General features: G+C 42.6%; 1 protein-coding gene across 1 annotated transcript in view; it reads right to left on the bottom strand.

Annotated features, from left to right (window-relative positions):
• GCLC (glutamate-cysteine ligase catalytic subunit) overlaps positions 1 to 21477 on the bottom strand; it is a 51573-nt gene that overhangs the window by 17749 nt on the left and 12347 nt on the right. Inside the window, exons 2-6 of the mRNA XM_039221677.1 lie at positions 8376 to 8488; positions 7344 to 7526; positions 3709 to 3822; positions 1972 to 2030; positions 1742 to 1875 (exon numbers count right to left, since the gene is read on the bottom strand). Coding sequence (XP_039077608.1) covers positions 1742 to 1875; positions 1972 to 2030; positions 3709 to 3822; positions 7344 to 7526; positions 8376 to 8488 — 603 coding nt within the window. The remainder of the gene's footprint in view (positions 1 to 1741; positions 1876 to 1971; positions 2031 to 3708; positions 3823 to 7343; positions 7527 to 8375; positions 8489 to 21477) is intronic.

Genomic DNA, 21477 nt, shown 5'->3' with positions numbered 1-21477 from the left:
AGCTGTTTCTACTTTGCCACTTGAGAGGTACAAAGCAGGGTTTTCTGCGGTGAGGTGTGGAATTCGTCTCATTTCCCGTACACTGTATGTGACCTGTACTAATGACATTTTAAGTGGTATATTCAAAGTACGGACTTGGACATGCCATCCAGAAAAAAGAACACTTAATCCTGAATCCATGACAAATCTTAAATTGGATGGAAAAGTGCATCTCCAGGCAATAAAAATGTTACTGCCCACCTTTAGAGCACATTTATTTGTTTAGTTTGCAAGGGAAAGACCATCCCTGTGGAATGAAGCAATTGTGCTGTCCCTGGCGAGGCTCGTTGGTTTCATATTAAACCAAGACAAGGCAATCAGTACTCCCACTACACTGACTGACTTTAAAGCCCTGCACTAAGTCCTGGAGCTTAATGGTGCTCTTTAAAAAACAAATAAAACGAAAAACAACAACACTGGTAATTAAGGCAGGAAAGCAGGTATGCAGGCAAAAGTCAAAAGGTCTCTTTATGAAATCTGACCATTTGTTAAGAAACCTACTGGCCTATGTTTGGAAGACATTATGCTGCCTATGTAAAGCCAGGAAAATCAGGAAAAAAAAATTATGGTCATGTAAAAACATTTAGCATAGAACAATGTGACTCTGGCATTCAATTTTCATTATCCATAGTTGTAAAAATAAGCACATTGGAGCTTATGTGTAAGAAGGAGGGTGGCTATGACACATCTGTCCAGGATGATGGGAAGTCTGTGCTTTTTGGCCTCTGGGTGGTGAGTGGGCAGACAGTGACCTCACAAGGAGGCCCCGCTTTATACCCTTCCAGGCCTCTAAGGACACCATTTCTAATCTTCAAGTGATCAGAACTGGATACAATCTTCTTGGACAATAACAAGCGGCCTCTCTCTTTATTTGAAAATTTCAATTTATACTTTGTGCAACTCCTGACTCCTGTCCTAATGTGATTTTAAGCAAATGAAGGATTATCAAAACCAGCTCTTCTGTTGATAAAAACAATGAACCAAATATTAGCTTAGAGTCAGACCCAGAATGGGCCTTAATATAAACCTTCCTGTTAACTGATGAGAAAACCAAGACCAAAAGAAGTGAAGGGAGCTCCCCAAATTGAGGAGTTACAGCTGAGACCCTAGTGCAGGCCCATATGCTGCCTGATGGGTTCTATGCCCTCCCACCCAGGTCCCTGGGCACAATCCCTGCCAGGGGTACCCACCATCTCATTAGATCTAGGGGAAGTTTTAATCGAGTAAACATAGACTTAGCCAGGGGCAAGACACACACAGGCTGCTAAGCAGTTCTTTTTATGCCACTAGATGGCCTTGTCTGAATATAAAAATTTAAAGTCCAGACAGTCCTTCCCTTGGAGGACAAAAATCACTGGAGTGCATCCAGAGTTCGTTTTCACAGAGATCTGAATGATGCTACAAGCTCTAAGTCATACCATCACTAGAAAGATTAGAGACTGTGATCATGGAATACTTCACACTGTAAAGTAATTAACAACCATTTATCTTTGCAATAAACTGGAGATTCTGTCAATTCTCCATCAAGAGATAGCTACTAATGAATTTACTAAAATCGCTGGTTTTTCAGAAAGGCACATTTAGCTTTCAGATTAACTTGATTAAAACATAATTTTTTAAAATGCACATTTTGGAAAGAAAAGAAGTTAGCAAACAGAAAAAGACGAGGGCACTTTGCCTCTCTGTGTACTTGAAGCCGTACCTGAAGACAGCAATTACCCATCCCAAATCCCATGGCATCCATGTATATATGATCAGGCTTAGAAGCCTTTGCTGCCTCCTCATCCTCAGGAAACGTTTCCATAAATGGAGACGGTGTATTCTTGTCCTTAAATACTGTATTATTAAAAAAAGGGACATGGGTGAGATTCCAGGATTAAACAACAATTCCACAGGCCTCTCTCTCACCCCACCCCCTCACTGTGGACTTACTTGGTACATTGATGACAACCTTCTCTCCTCTCCTGTGTCGGATATTTCTTGTTAGGGTACTAGAACAGACAACCAAATGTCAGGAATTGGTCACCTAAGAACCATCATGTACAAGAAGAATTTGATCATATACAAATAAACAAAATGAAATCCTCCTTCAAACCAATTCTCCGAGGTAATCCTGCTGAATATTTATGTGGCTCACGATATTCTGAGGGAATGTTCTATAAGAAGGCTTTGCATTAACACTTCATCTGCCTTTTGCTCAAGAATGCCGTTCTCTTCCCTGTTCAACCCCCGATTCTCCAGTTCCCTGTAACTTACCAAATCGATTTCAAGTGTCCAGGGTCTGCCATGGTCTGGTCTCACTGTATGTTTGTAACATTCTCTACATTAGCTCCAAAGACTTTAGGGAAAGTATGCACTTTCCCTAAGCATCCCTGTAGCCCCAATACCTTGTTACTGCCCTCCCAATCTGCAATGTTAATACTTCTCCAGACCCACAGTGTCTAATCCAGAAACCACCAGGCCCACTGTAGCTATTGTGCCCTTGAAGTGTGGCTAGTCCTAATTATAATATGGTGTAAAGATAATATACACACCAAATTGTGAAGACTTACTATAAAAATAAAGTAAAAGGTCTTATCAATAACTTTAAAATACTGATACATATTGATATAATTTTGGATAAACTGGATTAAAGAAAATATAAAATTAAGTCCATCTTTTTTACTTTTTCATGTGGCTACTAGCAAACTTAAAATTGTATCTGGGGCTGACGTTATGATTCTAGTGGACAGTGGTGACACAGACTCAACATGCAGGTCATCGCCTTCATGTGCCTGCTGTGATCCCCTAGCTAGAAGCATCCTTTCTCTAAGGAGGGTCTCTGGTGCCTCTGCCTTTCGGCATCCAGTATAATCTTTCTTTTCCTGTAGCCGACTATCTCTATTTTCCCCTTGGCACAATATAACATTTGAAGTTGGGAGTGAGGTCTATAAATCGGTTTTCCCCCAAGAGGCTCTGCATATAGCAGGTGTGCAGACCTGTTAAAGGAGACAACACTGACAAGTCCTGAGGTCCCTGCCTGTAGATCAGGAGCCTAAGCTGAGGCTGACAAAGGAAACTCAAGGTACAAAGCAAGATCACACTAGTGTGGGTCCTAAAGCAACTTAAAACCCAGGAATGAAACTACAGACAGAGCTACAAGTTAATAGAGCAGAAGGTACAGAGTTGTACCTTTTTTTCCCCCCCTCACTTTGCCTCATTCTGAAGGTATATTGAGTGGGAGGAGTAGGTCACTCAGTTATTCCTACCTTTTCTGCCCCTAAGAGAAAACTTCCCCAAACAGGCATTTTTGGAACTAGGACTGAAAAGCATCTGCACATTAAAGAAGACAGTGACTTTAATGTAGATCAAGATATTCTAAGGGAATGTTTCGTAAGAAGGGTTTGCATTAACACCACTTCCTCTGCTTCTTGCTCAAGAATGTTGTTCCACATTAAAGAAGCTAATGACTTGAATATGACTTGGAAAATGGGCAAGTCAGCCAGGCTCTAAGAAGTAACAATCAAGCAACCAACCACGTGCACATATGCCCGCTGGCTCCTCTGGTTAGTTACAAGAGGAGCCTGAGTTCAGCAACTGCTATAAGGATTCTGGAAAGGAGTACCTTACTCCCAGAAGGTGGGGGTAAGAGTGAGGCACATCTGCACTCAGACGCAGAGCCATACTCACCTGAAACGGGGATGCTTGTTTATGGCTTCATCAGGAAAGAAGAGGGACTTAGAAGCACCTCCTTCCAGTGGGTTGGGTTTGAACTCTGGCAGCGTGAACCCAGGACAGCCTAATCTAAAACAAATCAAAGAACTAAGTAGGCAGGATTGATCTTCAAAAGTTAACTCTGCCTCACCATCACCTCCCCTGTTAAGAACCATGCTTGTCCCTGTTACCCACTGAGGAAGGTCAGCACATGGACACCATGTCAATACTGTGTTTTACAAACACCCTTTCAGCACTTGGCCTTCTTCGCCAACATCTTTTGTGACTGTGGCCCTTTAGTGACTGTATTAGAGACCGACCTTTCATCCACTTGGGATCTCCACAGAGCTTATTCGCCTCTGCCCATCTCGTCACTTAACAGCAAGGACCAACAGCACGGAAGTCCCTAGGCTCAGTCATATCAACTGTCACTGGTGTTGGTTCCCCCAATGCAGCTTCTGAGAGGTCTTCCTTTACTAGCTCTCATTTCTCAGATTATCTTTTGCTCCCTGCACACCACCCCCACCCCCCAACCTGTTGATAAGCTTTGTTCAAATATGGAAGGGCTCTCTTGTTTTTTGCCTCTCCAGGTCACCTCAGGAGTTCTCAAGATTAGGTAGTGTCTCTACAGATGTCCCCTCCACCCCTGACATCTACCTCTGATGTCTGAAACCTAACCTTATTATGTTACTTGACCTAAAGAAGAGCTTTAATTCCAATGCAAAAATGAAGCTCTGTATTTATCCCTAGATGAAAAACTCAAATTCCACATCAACTGCAGTGACTCCACCAGTTCTTCAGGTTAAGAAGTTTAAGGTCATGGTTAAGTGTGCTGCTGTGAGAGAGGACAAAGACTGACAAAGTTCATGAAGGCAAAACAAGGGAGGCTCTTGTCAGGGCTTTAGATCAGTGGTAGGAAACTTCTGGCCTAAGAGTCAAGACTAGCCCATGCTTTATTTTCAGCCCCAACCTTTTATAAAATAAAGTACCTGCTGGCTGCCTACATCCGCCTTGTGAACAACAACTGAATTTGCTGATCTTATCTAGGAAACCGTTTCCAGCTTTAACGAGGGTTCCTGAGAATTCTTGCAGCTATGTGCATGATCTACTATGAGCCTGCAAACTCCGGAGAAGTCCTGGAAGAGTGGCAAGCTTCAATCTTGGGGATTCTTAGCCAACCAGAATTAGGCTGAATGGAAAGGACAAGGACGTAAGCAGTCAGAACTCAGGTCTTCAGACTCCTACAGCACTGCTTTTCACACCATCCACAAAGCTTTCTGTCACAAGAGGAAATGTTTAATGTCTGCGCTGTGCAATACCAGTGTGTCCGATGCGTGTGACTAGTGAACACTTGACTTGAAGCTAGTATGACTGAGGAACTAAATATTCCCTTTAAGTCTGCTTACATTTAACTATTCTCTTGGGCACTGTTTGGGTTTCAAGATCCATGATACAGAGTTTTGCCTCTTTACAGAGAGAAAAATCACACTGTTTACACTTAAGAAACGGAGTACTCCTTTCTCTCTTGACCCCCAAACAAAACCTTCTTTATCATTTACCATGGGTATAAGGCGAACTTTCTACAACTAAGTAATAATTATTTTTGTTTTGTTTACAAATCCAAAAATACCCTATCAAACAATGTATGACTAAGCCTTTTTAAAAAAATTCAATTTTTGGAATAAAAACCTTACTCCTCTGTCTCAACTCTCCCTTTATAACTCCTACTGCCTTTAGGATAGCAACCCAAATTCTCAGTTAACCTCATGTGGCCCCACCAACTACCTGCACAGGTTCCCCTACACTCTAAGCACCCACCGGCCAGCCTTCTTCTGGTTCTCACAAGGCTCTACATGCTCTCCCCGTTCATCCTGGGACATCTGCCCACTCTGCTCCCTCTTCCTAGGCCATCCCTCCCCTCCCCACTCCCACTCAATTCCCACCAGGACTCCTACCCCACATCCTGGGCAGAGCCCACCTGACCACCCATCTTTTCCCCACAGCGCTACCTCAACTTTCCGTTCAGTGGATCTGCAGGTATCTGATCAGTCTCCGCACAGGCAACAACTGTGCCCCTCTGCCTTTAGGACGGCACCCCACACTGCATGGGCCTGGCACCCCACGCTGCATGGGCCTGGCATGGAGTGGGCACGCAAGGATCAGAGTGATGGGCACAGTCAGGAATTTTTTTTTTTTTTTTACTTCCTCCTTAAAAACCTAGGGCAAAGGGCCATGCCAATTCTCTTCCAAGCAAACCTGTCCACCCTCCTTCAGCTAGGGATTTTATTTTGGCAGGGAAAGAGGAGCGGTCTGCATAATGGAATCAATGAATCACAGGAAACAAGAGATGTATCTCTAAATGTCCAAGTTGCTCAAATAGGGTCTCAGCTACTTAGAGGTTAAGATGGAGACTTTTACATGGGGCGCCTGGGTGGCTTAGTCGGTTAAGCGTCCGACTTTCGCTTAGGTCATGATCTTGCGGTTCATGGGTTCGGGCCCCGCGCCGGGCTCTGTGCTGACTGCCAGCTCAGAGCCTGGAGCCTGTTTCAGTCTGTGACTCCCTCTCTCTCTGACCCTCCCCTGCTCACGCTCGCTCTCTCTCTCTCTCTCTCTCTCTCTCCTAGAAAAAAAAAAAAAAAAAGATGGAGACTTTTACAAAGAAAATTCCTATTCGGTGTCCTTCCAAGACCAGTGGTAAAATGCCGAACACCTGTGTTCATTATGGACATTTATCAACAACAAAAAAAAAGGGAGGGTATAAAATAGTTCTAAGTGTTCCAGTCCAAGGAAACCAATCCCCAAACAAAGCTCTTTTGAACTTTTGAGGAGGTAAGCATACTTTGCCACAATCTGACAGATATCTAGCATAGATAAGCCAGATTGACAATTTGGGAGAACTGCATTCCTATGCAGAGCTCCTAGGTTTAACTGTCGATATTTACATACCTCCTTCTAAGCTAGGAATATAGCTTCACTATTTATGTTTACTCGAGATTGACTTTTATGAACTTTCAGCCATAACTAGATTTGAGGACAAACTGTAAATTGCCTTTTCGACACAACACTCAAACATGGCCTGATGACCCCCTCGTTCACAGTTAAGATGGATCAAGAGCAGACTGGAAGCAAGGATGCCAGTCTTCCAACAGGTGGCCCTCCCCTCAGCCACCAGTACCACCATTCACTAGTGGGCAAACAGGCTTGGGGAAGTGATTGTTAGAGCCAAGTGAGAAGAGCACTTGATGATCATCAGAGACTCAGCTACTCCTTACAGGGTCAGAACTGCTGGGCAGACGCGCTGCCCCTGCCAGCCGGGCCTGCGGTGGGCACTGCCATGGGGCTATCCGTCACAGCGATCCCCACGGTCGTGCCCACTGAGGCCAGACCAGTGCACTCACCACAATGCTCTGGGCCACCACCCACCGACTGGAACTGGTGTGCAATTTTTGCCTGCAGCTCTACACGTTACAGATTCTATCAAAGGCAGTATATAAAGTATGAACTGTTTATGAAGTATGAGAACCGTGCGGTCAAATGCTTGGGTCATGATTTGCTTTTAATAACCTGAAGCTCTTAACTATCTGCTGGGGCATGTTAATATAGGAACTAACCTGGGAAACGAAGTTATTGTGCAAAGAGCCTGATTTTCTCCTAATAAAGAGGTTGCCTCCTTCCGGCGTTTTCTCATGTTGTCTTCAACTGTGTTGAACTCGGACATTGTTCCTCCGTACGGCTGTCCAGGTGTGCCTTCAATCATGTAACTGCCGTACTCTGGTCTCCACAGGGTAGGATGGCTACAGAGGAAGGAAAATTCCATTCCATCATATCTTGCTGCTGTCTACTCAATTTTTACAAGTTTTTAAAAAGCCAATTAAAGAAAATGTAGAAACTGTTCAGTATAAATGAAGCTAAGAACTCCTTCACAGTTCTCAAAGGCTGATAATTCTCCAGAGCTCTCCAACCATGTAAGGGTTAAAAGTACTGGACCCAAAATATTAAGTAACCGAAAACCACACACGGGGCACTCCCTGTCCAAGACAAGCTAGTCCACTTTGTGAGAAAGGAGAGGAGGCCTTACGGGCTCTTTCAGTTCAATGCTGGGCTCCAAACTCAAATGCTGCCTCCCAAAATCAAGTGAGCAGAAAAATGAACTGGAAAGGACATGCCCCTTCACCTCTTTGTCTACTTAAGGGAATACTGAAAAAACCTCCCACCAGTCAAACAAATTCCTCTGTAAGTTCGATCTTGCACCAGGATTTGTGATCACAGTAATGCTTGGTCAATGGTTTTTTTTTTTTTTTTTTTAAACATTTATTAATATTTAATAAGTTTCATATGGAGTTTATAGTTCTAAGTGCTTTATAATACATTAATATATAGTAAATGTCAACATCCTACATGGAGAGTATTATTATCCCTACTTTACAGATGAGGAAACAGAGGCACAGAGAAGTAACTTGTGCAAGGTTATACCCAGCTATGAAATAGGGGAACCAGGGTTTGCAACCCGGCAACTCAGAACCAGAGCCTGTGCCCTCAACCACTATGCCATCCTGTCTCCTATACATCTGAGGAAAGATTCTATTTTAATAGTTGTAGCAGTTTCAGAAACACTGTAACAATCCTTCAGTTTATCAGCTTACTTTGGGTTTGTCCTTTCTCCCTTTTCTTGTAGAGTCTCAAGAACTTCCTCTCCAGACAGGACCAACTGGACTCTCTTATTTTCATGATCAAAAGACACCAACATGTATTCCACCTATTGAAAGTAAAAGAGAGGTTAACCTTCCACACTCCTCCTTCCCGTGTGACCTTTAGAAGGCAGAAAAACGAAGGTTGGAAAGGACCCACAGTAACTAGAGACCGTCACATCTGCTTACACTGCACACAATGCGTGCTCTTTCGCATAACATGAAAACCTGGAGAAACTCATCAGTCAACAGTGGCACTGTTTGAGGACGAGAACTTATTCCTTAATTGTTTCTTTCTTCTGCTCTACTAATATCCTAAAGAAAGGTCAAGATGCCCATTTTGACAGACTGTACTTCGAAAGAGAAATATTTCAAAACTAAGGTTCTGTAAACTGCAGTTACACAAAGAAGCTGCATTTTGCAATTTATTTCCTCATATGGCAATGGCAAGTAAGTAGTTATCTGGGCATTCTAATAATGGTAGATTTTCCTTATCTACTGGCAGGTTATTTTTTTTTTTTTAATATTTTTATTTATTTCTAGGAGAGAGAGAGAGACACACACACACAGCGTGAGCAGGGGAGGGTCAGAGAGAGAGGGAGACACAGAATCTGAAACAGGCTCCAGGCTCTGAGCTGGCAGTCAGCACAGAGCCCGACGCAGGGCTCGAACCCACGAACCGCGAGATCATGACCTAAGCGGAAGTCGGACGCTTAACCGACTAAGCCACCCAGGCGCCCCATCTACTGGCAGGTTATTAAGTCCCACTGTAAGTCGCATTGTTGGAGAGTTAATTCACAGTCATAAACACACCAATATGGAAATGTATTTTAGGAGTTTCAACAATTTAGTTTTGGTTTTTCATGAGTAACTTAACGCAATGTGCCCACTCTGAAACCATATAAAATTTACAGTGTAAGGTGCACTACTGCATTGATAACAATACCTGGTGGAATTCTGATAAAATCAGGAGTTAAATACCAAAGGAGGACTTTTCTGGGTGGAGTACAAATAGAACCTACTTTTGTTTCCCCTGAAATCACATGCTTTAAATCACGAGAGTTGGTACAAATAGTGAAGACTATGAATCATGATTTACAGTTGAAATAAAACACTATCCATATGTAAGTGAAAAGGTATAGAAATGGATCATACAGGGAAAACTTGAGAATACCCTTTGTACAAGATACCAAGACAGAGAAAAGAAAGGGTAGGAAACTGATGCTCCACAAAGCACACCCAGTCAGCAGATGGGTTTTGTTTGGCTTGTCATAAAAAAAAGGAAAAAGGGAAAAAAAAAAAAAAAAAAGCAGCAATACATCCACTATCTCCACCATCTATCTGACATTTCACATGCAAATCCGGATTTTCAGCCTTAAAAATAAATGCCCAGGGGCAGCTAGGTGGCTCAGTCTGTTAAGTATCAAGTGTGGGACTTCAGCTCAGGTCTTGAGTGATCTCAGGGTTCCCGAGTCCGCGCTGACAATGCAGAGCCTGCTTGAGATTCTCCCTCCTGCCCCTTTCACATGTATGTGTCCGCGTGTGCGCGCGCACACACACACACGCACGCACACACACTCACTCTCTCTCTCCAAATAAACTTAAAAAATTTTTTTTAATTTAAAAAACAAAAACAAAACCCCTCACAAATGCCCAGAAGCCACGTAGCTGGCCCCAGTCTTCAACAGCAGGGTGTGAACGGCTCTCTTCTGAGAGACATGCTCCGGTCTGCAGTGCCCTATTCTCTTATTCTTATTATGTGTACCTGCCTGGCCTTGGAAGGCATTTCAATCAGACGCCCCACCACAGACACAGTAATATTCAACCAGAGACTGTTTTGCACCTCAGCTCAGAGATATAATTATAAAGGGGAGAAAATGTTAGTAACCATAGGAAATAGCCTAGCAGATTTAAACAAACTTTTGAACCAACTTTTATTCGTTGTTACTATGACTGAATGTGCTCAACCCAACCCCTACCAAATTCCTATGTTAAAGCCCTTAATCCCCAATGGGATAACATCAGTGCCCTTATTAGAAGAAATGGGAACAATCACCTCTCTTGCCACCATGTGAGGACACAGCAAAAAGGCAGCTGTTCAGAAGCTAGGAAGAGGACCCTCACTCAGAAATGAATCTGTCACCACCTTTGACAGTGAACTTCCCAACCTCCAGGACCATGAGAAACAGATGTCTGTTGTTTAAGTAAGCTACCCAGTCTGTGGTGTATGTTACAGCAGCCTGAACTAAGAACGCAGTTTTAGTGATGAATTTAAGTTCCCATTCTTGCTTTTCTATTAGAACATATTTAGTTCAAGAAATAGGTAAGACTACTTGGCTTAGCTACATGAACAGAAATGTGAAATCTGTACTTGTTATAATCACTGTCAAATTCCTGAAAACCGTGGGCTGCAGAATCTGAAATTGCTTCCAAATTTAAGCACAGGTTTTTAGATAGTTTCTCCTTCCTGATCTTCCTGATCAGCGAAGAGCTGATGGAACAGCAAAACTTAGTCTCAGGATAGATATGTGAAAATATCGGAAGTGTAAGAAACAAGTTTACCTTTAAATGAGTATAATGAGAAAGGACAGGCCAAGAATTTTCCTATGTGGATCCAATCTTCAAACCCATCATTCAAAGCAGGCATCATCACCTATTTTACAGATGTGCTAAGATGTGCAGAGAGGCTGAGTAAGCTACCCAAGGCCACAACAGTCAGCAGATGTGAACCCAGCCTGCCTGGCCTCCAGGCTCAGCACACCTCGCAGCTAGGACTACAGAAGATGCCGATCTTGGTTAGCGACAAGCTTTTAAAAATATCATTATAAGCTATATGAGGCAGGGACAGGATAGATTACTGGCTGAAAACATAAGAAACAGATTATGCCTCAATTTTATGAAGTGGACCTGACATTCTACCATAGAAGCTGACACATCAGTTACAGTTACAGATTTAAATAGATGCCTTAGCACATCTCTTAGGCCCAGGACAGAGCTTCTGGCTCTAGGACGCCTTGGCTAATTAATACTCTCAGGTGTTTTCCTACTTCAGTCAGTACTTTCTCCTTTGTGCACTGGCTCCAACACATCTGCATGGCATCATCTATTATCTGGGTTATCTTCTTAACCAGGTAACATGTTTCCTGCAGGACAGATGAAGAGATACTTCCTAGCTTACTGAGTTCCCATCATTTGTCTATTACCAAAATGAGTAATAATTTTTGTACCTATTATACACACTAAAGTGGAATGAACTCTGATTGGTTTCCTAGTTTTGAAGTAATTGAAATCCTTAGTTTTCAAAATCACTGAGGCCACAAGTTTAAAGCATGGGAATGGCACTGAAGAGCAAAAAGCTCAAACTCGGTCTGAGTTTTAAATATCAGCCAAATGCATGACATTTAAAATGCTTACAAACCAAATGCTCCTTAATTAAAAAATAATCATTCATGATTTCATTAAGTGAATGAAACAAAGATATCAGAGTATTTACCAAATGGGGGCCCATGGGTGGCTCAGTCTGCTTAAGCATCCAATTTCAACCCAGGTCATGATCTCACAGTTCATGAGTTCAAGCTCTGCATTGGGCTCTGTACTGACAGCTCAGAGCCTGGAGCCTGTTTCGGATTCTGTGTCTCTCCCTCTCTCTCTGCCCCTCTCCAGCTTGCACTCGGTCTCTCTTTCTCAAAAGTAAATAAACATTAAAAAAAAAAAAAAAGGTTTTTTTTTTAAACTATAGTTATCCAATTGAGAAAAAATAAACTTACTTTTGGATAAAATCAAAGATCAGTAAGAAGCCTTAAGAACTTTCAATGTTTTTCGAACTCAATTTTAGGGTGTTCTGAAGCAACTGCCCCCCCAAAAGTGGCTTTGATTTTTCTGCATCAGTGCTCAGAATGGTTCTTTCAGCTCTTGGCTTTGTTATCTTTGTAAAATCTTCCTCCACTCACCTCAGTACACTTATATTTCTAATTCTAGATCACACAAACAGTCAAATAATTAACTCAAACTCTCCTAACAGCTAAACTAGAGCCAAAATGGAGTTTACTTCAAAGAGCCAGCTGTTGAGTGATAATAAAGTGATACATTAAGGCAATGATTTTCCCAGTGTAAAATACCTAAAGCCAAAGTGTTTATTATTATCTGGGTTTTGTCCCCATCTTAAACCCTTTCTGCATCCAAAGAATGAGAGGAAACGACAAAATCGAAGAGAAAAATAACGAAACAGGATACAGAAGCCCTTCTGAATACAACAGGTTCCAAGGATTAAACCGTACCAGCTTCTGAACTTCGAATAGCATCTAGGCTGTGTATTCTGAGTTACAGCAATGTCTCTCCATGTACAATGCACACGTAACACAATTCCAAGACATTTTAAGTGGATTGTAGAGTGACTAATTCAAATTTGTGTAATCAACATATATTTGGAAGGAGTAAAAATAGCCACTGAGCTCTATTCTCAGTACACAGATTACAACTCCCTAAACGTAACTTAGGGACACTGCTATTTGTGCCCTTTAGTGACCTTTTTAAGCGGGGAGTGAAAAGACAATAAGAATAACCGACCACTATGTGAGACACTTATTTTAAAATGTGCCCTTTTTCTATACATTAAAAATTTTTTAATTTCATTGTGAAAAAGGGTAAATTTTATCCCACTAGAATGAAAGCCACTAAATAGATCTCTGAGCTGTTGAATCCAAGACAAAGGCACATTCACAAGACTATTGTGTAGTTTATGTGTTATATGGTGTTGCTAGGAATGACCTGAATACAATAATCCACTAGTTACTCAGTGCAGGTTTGCACAAGCATGAGGTGCTTTATGTTCATCTGAAATTAGGCCAATAAAAGTAAAGAATCTTAATTGAGGATGATGTAAGTTCTCAGGACAATGCTGAATATATAGTAGACAGCGAAGCACTCGTGGCATCAGAGTTCAAGGTAACAATAGTAACTCTTCATATAAAAATATTCAATTTTTTAGGATTTATAGTCTTTAAATGGTATTTACCACTAGTTAAAAAAACCTCCTTTGTAAAAAAATTTTTTGATACTCTACCATGAAGGTAAGTGTTTCAAAGAGTTTGGAATTTGAAGAAAAGCTAGACATTTTATAAGACAGGAATTTTTAAATTTCTACTCCCCAGAGTTGAAAACAGTACTTAATCAGGAAAGCAATCTAGTTCTATAAAGCTCAGAAGGCATTACAGGCAGTTCCCTATTTACAGAGATGATACTTGGAGAAATTCTCTGGTCTCCAGCCATCCTCCCGAAATTCAAAATTCAGGGCCAGCTCCTCAACTCCACTGCTGGCTCTATTCCAGTAGTCCAAGCAGTAGTCTTGACTCTTGCTAGAATAGCCTGCTGCTTCTGAGACCCAGTTTTCTCCTTACACTAATTCCAAAACAAGCGCACAGCCAGTTTGAGGGTTAAGGCCATAGTTACAGTTGATGATCAATCAGTACCAAAATCTGTGGTCTTGCTGCCCCAACCCCCATCCCTTTGTCCTTTCACCCACTCAGACAAGGCCCAGTGTTGGATAGATGCTGACAATACTGTGAAGAGTCAGGCACATATGGCTCCCTTTTCTCTAGCTTCCTCCATTGCTGCTAGAGTCAATAACAGAAAAAGGGTGAAATGATCTGGGTGAGCACTGGAGATAACTGTGCGTATGTAATAGAAGGAACTGATCCAGTCTAGTTTGGAAAGGCTTCCTGGAGGAAAGGGACTGGCCAAAGGGGAGGGTCTACTGATGTTTCAACCACCTCCCACAGGATTCCCATGGTTTCCCAACCACCATTCTGACTGCAGCAGCATCGCCTCTCTGGCTGGTCAGAGAGGCAGATAACCTGGGCTCACCCCATAGAGATCATGCCACGACAGTCCTTCTCTAGATTATAAACTGTTTCCAAGCTAGCGGCCATGCTGACTATCCAGAAGACAGTTTTCTCACGGGGCAAAATAAAAGGACCAGTATTTTTGAGCACTCTCAACCATTCAGTTGGATGGCATCCATTTCTGTAGTCAGCATGATAACCCAAACTTAGATCACCTAAAAAAGAGGTGCCAGCCACACTGATGCTTCATGTTTTGTAAACCCCTATACTTAAATAGGGAAGATCTGAATAACAAGACGAAAAGAAGAGCTGTGCTTAAGATAGTGAATAAACTTGAGTAAGAAATTCTTCTATGAATGTAATGAAATTTGATGTGGCTCAGAATCTGATTTAAGGTGGACTCCCAGGTTAGACACATCTAACAACATTACAAATACCAAAACCCCTGTTTCATGTGGTCATGTCTGAGCATTTGGGGGGACCAATAACTATGAAGTACAAACTGTAATACATGTGCTTTTGTATAGCCATGTATATGGTAATGTTTTAAACTGTTGATATGTTATATTAAACTGCCCTGTGTTCCCCAAAGAAATGTTTCAGTAGTTTAGTCTAAAGTTATCAAATTCTTACAACATTTGATGTATTTTGACTTTCTCTCCTACTGTGAAATGTCATTTCATACCACAGAATTACACAGCGTGTACTCTAGGGAAGTTTACACTTTTAGAAACCAAAATAAACATAGCCTCACCCGAACCTGGTCTTCTGTTGCCATCCCAGAGTAGGACTTTCGCTTACAGAGTAGGTTGCTTTTTATTTATAATATGTTAATCTCAATCTTAACAAGGCATAACATCAGTGAATTTCCGTACGATTAGGTGAAGTTACTTCCTTGAATCATTATCTTGGCCCAAAGAGAGAGAAATTCTTCACATGCCGAGATTAGTAATATGAAGCCTAAGTGAAAAAACCTAAGACTTTAAAAGAGAAAAAAAATGGGAGCTGCTGGGAAAATTATGAGAGACAATGACACCTTTCACTAAAAGAAAAATCACACTCTCCATTATAGCAGATAGTAAGCACATGTAGCTATTCTGATTTAGATTTAAAATAAAATGAAAAATTCAGTCCCCAAGTCCCACTGGCCACAAAGGGATGCTGGCTACCCTAAGGAGTAGAGCAAACATTTCTATTACTGCAGAGAGTCACAATGGATGGCACCGGACTAACACCCAAAAGAAAACACAATCTTGAAATTGTACATGGGCATATTAATTCACTACACTGGAAATCCCTACAAGTAGATCTGCTCTTTCATGCCCTATCAATTGCAGGAGACATTTATTTTCTGGACCTCTGAATTTGAGTCAGTTTTTTTTTTTTTTTTTTTAACCATACCACTACACTCCAGCCATTTGTCCGTTTTCATTTTCTAGTGGTTACACAGACCATCTTAAGGCATTCCTACCTTCTTTCTCAATCAACTCTAGCAAAACCCAACCAGTCTTCTCACACAAATTAACCTCACAAAAGGTAGCTCATCAAGTAAAGTTAACCAAAGGTCATGTTTCCCATGGCCATTAACACAGACACTGAAAGAAAGGAAGGAAGGAAAGGAGGGAAAGAAAGGAAAGAAAGAGAAAAATAGAAGAGGAAGAGAAAGAAAACTAAACCGAAGACCATTCCTCCTGAAGAAACAATATTTAAATATCATTTTATTACCGCAAAACATCTCTTAGAGCTGTAGCTTTTGGGTTTTCAGGAAAGTGAACTCCTTGGCTCTTTCCTGCAAACACATTCCTCTGCCAGAGTCCTAGTCACCACGGGGCCGGCCGACAAGAAAGAAGGCATAGTAGTCCCCATCCAGATAAAGTCTGCTTTTGATCAACTACTGTGTAGTGCTCAGTATGGGGAGGTGTGCCCCTGGACGGGGCTCCAACCAGGTGTGGGCGAGCTTAGGGCTTTAGCAAGGGGCATGCTTGTTGCTGAAGAGAACACACACTCTCCACGGTGGAACAAGTATTATCTTTCAAGGTGTGTCTATAAATTAGGTGGGCTTAAATTCAAGGACTGCCCAAAAAATAGGAGAAATCTGGAGTTTCAGTTTTTAGGAACGAGTTGTAGATTAACCCACCAAACAAAGAGGCTTAAAAAAAAAAAAGGGGCTTTCTAAAGAGACTAAGTGAGAGCCAAGCATAAATCAGAAATTTTACCTCCCAAGTGGGACTGCTGTGCTCTGACCCATCCAGCCCCCAGAGCCAGGGGCGGGGGGCTGGGAGAGCAGGGATTCAACACCATATTCCACGATCACAAGAATCTGAGCACAGATGCTCTTTCATAGTCACATCTTATAAGGCAGTATCAGGGCTCCCCCTCAGAATGACACCTGGATGCATGTTTGGGCCGATTCCTCCAAGAGAGCAATTCTAACCCCCTTAAGATCAGATTAGGAGGATGGAGACTCTCGTTAATAAAAACTCCTTTCCTGCCATATTTGAAATAAGTCAAAGGTCCTGATTCTGGCCCACTACCTGCTGGCCTAGGGTGAGGTTGTCGCAGGCTGCATAACTATCAAGTGAGGTCAGCCTGCGATTCATATAAAGGGCTCATCCGCATCTGCCTTTTCACAGGGCTCTGGTGCCAGCAACAGATTAGCTGGGAAGGCTGCAGTCACATCATTAAAGCTGCTAGCATTCCTCCTATAGACTGAGAAATTTACCAAGCGTATTCAGTATTACAGTTTTGAAAGAATGTAGGTTGGCATTTCACTAGAAGGGAATCACTGGCCATCTGGTAACGAAAAATACTTAACCATCTGTGGCCCTGAGACATTTCTATTTTCCCTCAGAAACAAGCTTACTTCCTTTATCACCATCATCCCTTCCTCTTTTTTTCTTCCTTTTCTTTGCACCTTCAATCTCATCTTGGGTTGGAGTCCATGAAAGCTATCACAGAGTGCTTTTCCTCCTGCTTATTTGGGGGCCAAGAGTTCAGGCTTTGCTGTCCGTCAGTTTGGTAAGGAGCACATAAAATCTGCATGAGGGGCACCTGACTGACTCAATCGGTCAAGCGTCTGACTTGATCTCAGCTAAAGACATGATCTCATGGTTTGTGAGATCAAGCCCCGAATCAGGCTGTGCTGGCAACTCAGAACGTGCTTGGGAGTCTCTCTGTCCCTTCCTCTTTTGCACACTCTCTCACTCAAAGAAACTTAAAAACAACAACAGGGGCGCCTGGGTGGCTTAGTCGGTTGAGCGTCCGACTTTCGCTTAGGTCATGATCTCGCGGTTCGTGGGTTCGAACCCCGCATCGGGCTCTGTGCTGACTGCCAGCTCAGAGCCTGGAGCCTGTTTCAGTCTGTGACTCCCTCTCTCTCTGACCCTCCCTTGCTCACGCTGTCTCTCTCTCTCTCTCTCTCCTAGAAATAAATAAATTAAAACAACAACAACAACAAACAACACCTGCATGCAAAGTACCTAAACCAGTAGTAAGTATAAAGCACACTCAGATGCTACGGGCTATTGTTTTCTGCCTCCTGGGTTGAGGCAGAACAGGGACTTAGAGGGGTTTTTGAATGGTGGTTACAAGCCTGTAATGGGCCAAAGTAAGCTGTAATTAACATGAAATCAAAATTTTGAAATTGAGGGGTGCCTGGGTGGCTCAGTCGGTCAAGCATCCGACTGTTAGTTTTGGTGCAAGTCATGATCTCACGGTTCATGAAACTGAGCCCCGTGTCGGGCTCTGTGCAGTGTGTAGCCTGCTTGGGATTCTCTCTTTCGCCCTCTCATTCTCTGCCTCTCCCACGCTCATGCTCTCTCTCAAAATAAAGTTAGAAAAATTTTTTCAAATCAAGAATGAAATATCAGGGGGCGCCTGGGTGGCTTAGTCGGTTAAGTGTCCGACTTTCGCTTAGGTCATGATCTCGCGGTTCGTGGGTTCGAACCCCGCATCGGGCTCTGTGCTGACTGCCAGCTCAGAGCCTGGAGCCTGTTTCAGTCTGTGACTCCCTCTCTCTCTGACCGTCCCCTGCTCACGCTCTCTCTCTCCCCTAGAAATAAATAAAAATATTAAAAAAAAAAAAAAAAGAATGAAATATCAGAATATGTCACTTATGGGAATGGAAACACCATTTCACCAAAGTATTGTTTCATTTGGCATTTGCTTCCAGTACTGTTGGTCTCGTCTAACGTGAAAGCTTCTAGTGTAGAACGGGGCCTAATTCTGCAAGTAGGCAGCCCTGGGTTCCTGCACCAAGCAGATATGGTCATGCCCCTCTTGGAAACTTTCAAGTGGCTCACGCTGGGCTAAATGATCCAACACCCCTCACTAGGAACATTAAGGCCAGTCTTTGGACCTCTGCACCTCCTTTTTTTCCCCCCACCTCTCTCTTCCCCATTGTGTTGTGGCCACAGTGGCCTTCTTTCTCCAAAAACCAAGTCAGGACCTTGACAGCACTTCTATTCTCTCTGCTTGGAAAGATTTTACCTCAGTCCTGCAAGCAGCTGGCTTCTGTGGGTCTCAAGTGCCACCTTTTCAGAGAAATCTTTGCTGACCACCCTCTACCACGACCTCCTTCTTGTCCTCATCCCCAGCGGGAACCAACCTGCTCAGAACAGTCTTAATTTTCCCTCTTTTCTCACAAGTATTACAATCATGGACATTTGGAATGTGTTTTAGTCTCAGGGCCTTAGTTTCATCATCCAGAAAAACAGGAGAGAAAAAAAAGTCCCTTCTGGCTCTAAACCAATAAAGGTATCCACTGCTCTTCAAATATTTGGTCCAAGCCTCTTGGTTTATAGGAAAGACCTACATGAGCATAGATTTTCCTGCTATTTGCAAATGGAGTGTTCCTATAAAAACTTTCATAAGCAGAATCGGTGTAAAGCAAGGAGAGCTCCTGGCTTTCCAAATATTCGTGGTAGGCCACTCACTGTTACAAAGACCTACCTTAGTATGGGAACTTTCCCCACCATAATAGCAAAAATTCTCTCTGGATTTCTTTCAGTTAGCGAAACACATACTAATCTAATATACATCTCGTATAAAAGTGAAATGCTGTCAGGCAAACTTTCACAAAGTGAGGGATAACTATGCCTGTTCTGGTTAACTGAAAGAAATCTGAAGCAGATTTTTTGCCTTTAAACAAGGCAATGGGGCACCTGGGTGGCTCAGTTGGGTAACCAGCTGACTCTTGATTTCGGCTCAGGTCATGATCTCACAGCTCTGCACTGGTAGTGTGGAACCTGCTTGGGATTCTAGCTCCCTGCCCCTCCCTCACTCATGCCCTCCAAGGAGGAAACACCTCCTGCAGCGAGCCCTTATAACAGTGACAAAGGGCACCAGGAACAGCTAGAGGGCCCAACCAAGCCCTTTCCCTGGGAGCCACACCCAGCATGTCAGCCTCTAGTCGCCATCGCTCTGAACTGGGTCAGTGAGTATCCCGAGCTTGATCTGGATTCTGGGCACCCATTAGCAAGATACGCCCTAAGGTATCAAAAAAGTCTAAAAGAGGTTATTTTGGGGGTCTGGGAACGCTCATAAATTCACTATAAAGTTAACGGTAATTGCTTCTTTACTTTACACGATTTGGGGTTACAAAAGGTTTCACAGGGATGCCCTTTTGGAGAGTGGGGGAAAATCTGTATTTCTACTAAACTTTTCCAGAAACTCTTAGTATGTGACCATCCACGTTCTTTCACTCTCAAATACATTACTTACTCTGTTCCAGGAAGGTAATTTTATTCAAATGCATTGTTTTGTTTCCCAAAGCTTACCCCTTTCAAGCACATGATCTCTTAAACATTTTTATGTAGGGGCGCCTGGGTGGCTCAGTCAGTTAAGAGTCCGACTTCGGCTCAGGTCCGAAGTGGTTCGTGGGTTTGAGCCCCGTCGGGCTCTGTGCTGACCGCTAGCTCAGAGCCTGGAGCCTGTTTTGGATTCTGTGTCTCCCTCTTTCTCTGACCCTTCCCTGCTCACACTGTCTCTCTCTCCCTCTCTCTCTCTCTCTCGGAAATAAATAAAAAACATTAAAAAAAATTTTCTTAAATTTATGTATATTATTCTTCTAAAACAGATTACAACCTTTTCTACCACAATAGGAAGATCCTAAACACACTGTCACTTTTTATTAAGGCTTTGGAATCATGAGCAATTTTATTTCTTTAACTAGAATCATAGCAGAGGAAGGTGCTTAGAGGAAGACTGGGCTGCCACATCTAGACGTGCTTTTCACAGTTGCTCTTGGAATTGCTCCCTCGTGATTCTGCCTCAATTGATTTGTATGTAGTTCATCCTAAGCTAAGAAACCAGATGCCAAGCTTGCAGCAACTGTGTATAAAGTGAGTGCTTTCTGGGTAAAGGCTTAAAATGCTTTTAGGAGTAAAGTGCATAAACTCTGTACTTAGAAGCCTTTTGGTTTACTTCCTGGTGCTCTCCCTGTTTGAGTACTAAAGCCCATAGAGCAGGACCTCTAGATACAACTTAATACAGCAATGGCAGCCTTGGGGGCCAAGAGGAGCGGACTACCATGCTTAGCACAGGCAGCACTGCTGAAATTGTGTTGGATCAAAAGGTACCTTCCAGGGCACCTGGGTGGCTCTGACTTTGGCTCAGGTCATGATCTTACGATTTGTGGGTTCAAGCCCTGCACTGGGCTTGCTGCTGTCAGTGCGGAGCCTGCTTCAGATCCTCTCTGTCCCTCTCTCTTTCTGCCCCTCCCCCTACTCAAGCGCTAAAGCTCTTTCTCTCTCTCAAAAATAAACATTAAAAAAAAAGTACCTTCTAAATACCTGACTTATGTAAATATGTGAACATTTCTGAAGGAAATCGAGGGAAGCACTCCCAAATAATCTCCTTAGGTTTGTCTGAGGATTAAAGTTCTCCGAGTAAATCGTTTCAAACAAAAGCTTTTTTTAGAATTAAAAATGTTAACTTTCTAAGGATTGAAGGTCACCAACTCTTGAAACCACTTCAGACAAGTGCCAGTCAACTTTTTACAGGTACTTTAAGATCTTTACCATCTCTCCGGAGCATTAAAATATGTGAAGCCCTGTGTACCGCAGCCCATGACTCCTGCAGGTAATCCAAATGGGGCAGAGTCACAGCCTAGATTCTTACTAAGCTTCCAAGAAAAGGGTCATGAAGTCTCTTGCCTAAGGTTTTGTTTTAACTCTGCTAAATCAACATCCAGTTAAAAAAAAAAAAAATGCATTAAC

The sequence above is a fragment of the Hyaena hyaena genome, unplaced genomic scaffold, assembly GCF_003009895.1.
Source record: "Hyaena hyaena isolate Hyena2069 unplaced genomic scaffold, ASM300989v1 scaffold_997, whole genome shotgun sequence".
In the NCBI taxonomy this organism is placed as follows: Eukaryota; Metazoa; Chordata; class Mammalia; order Carnivora; family Hyaenidae; genus Hyaena; species Hyaena hyaena.
This window is presented reverse-complemented; position numbering and strand designations above follow the sequence as displayed.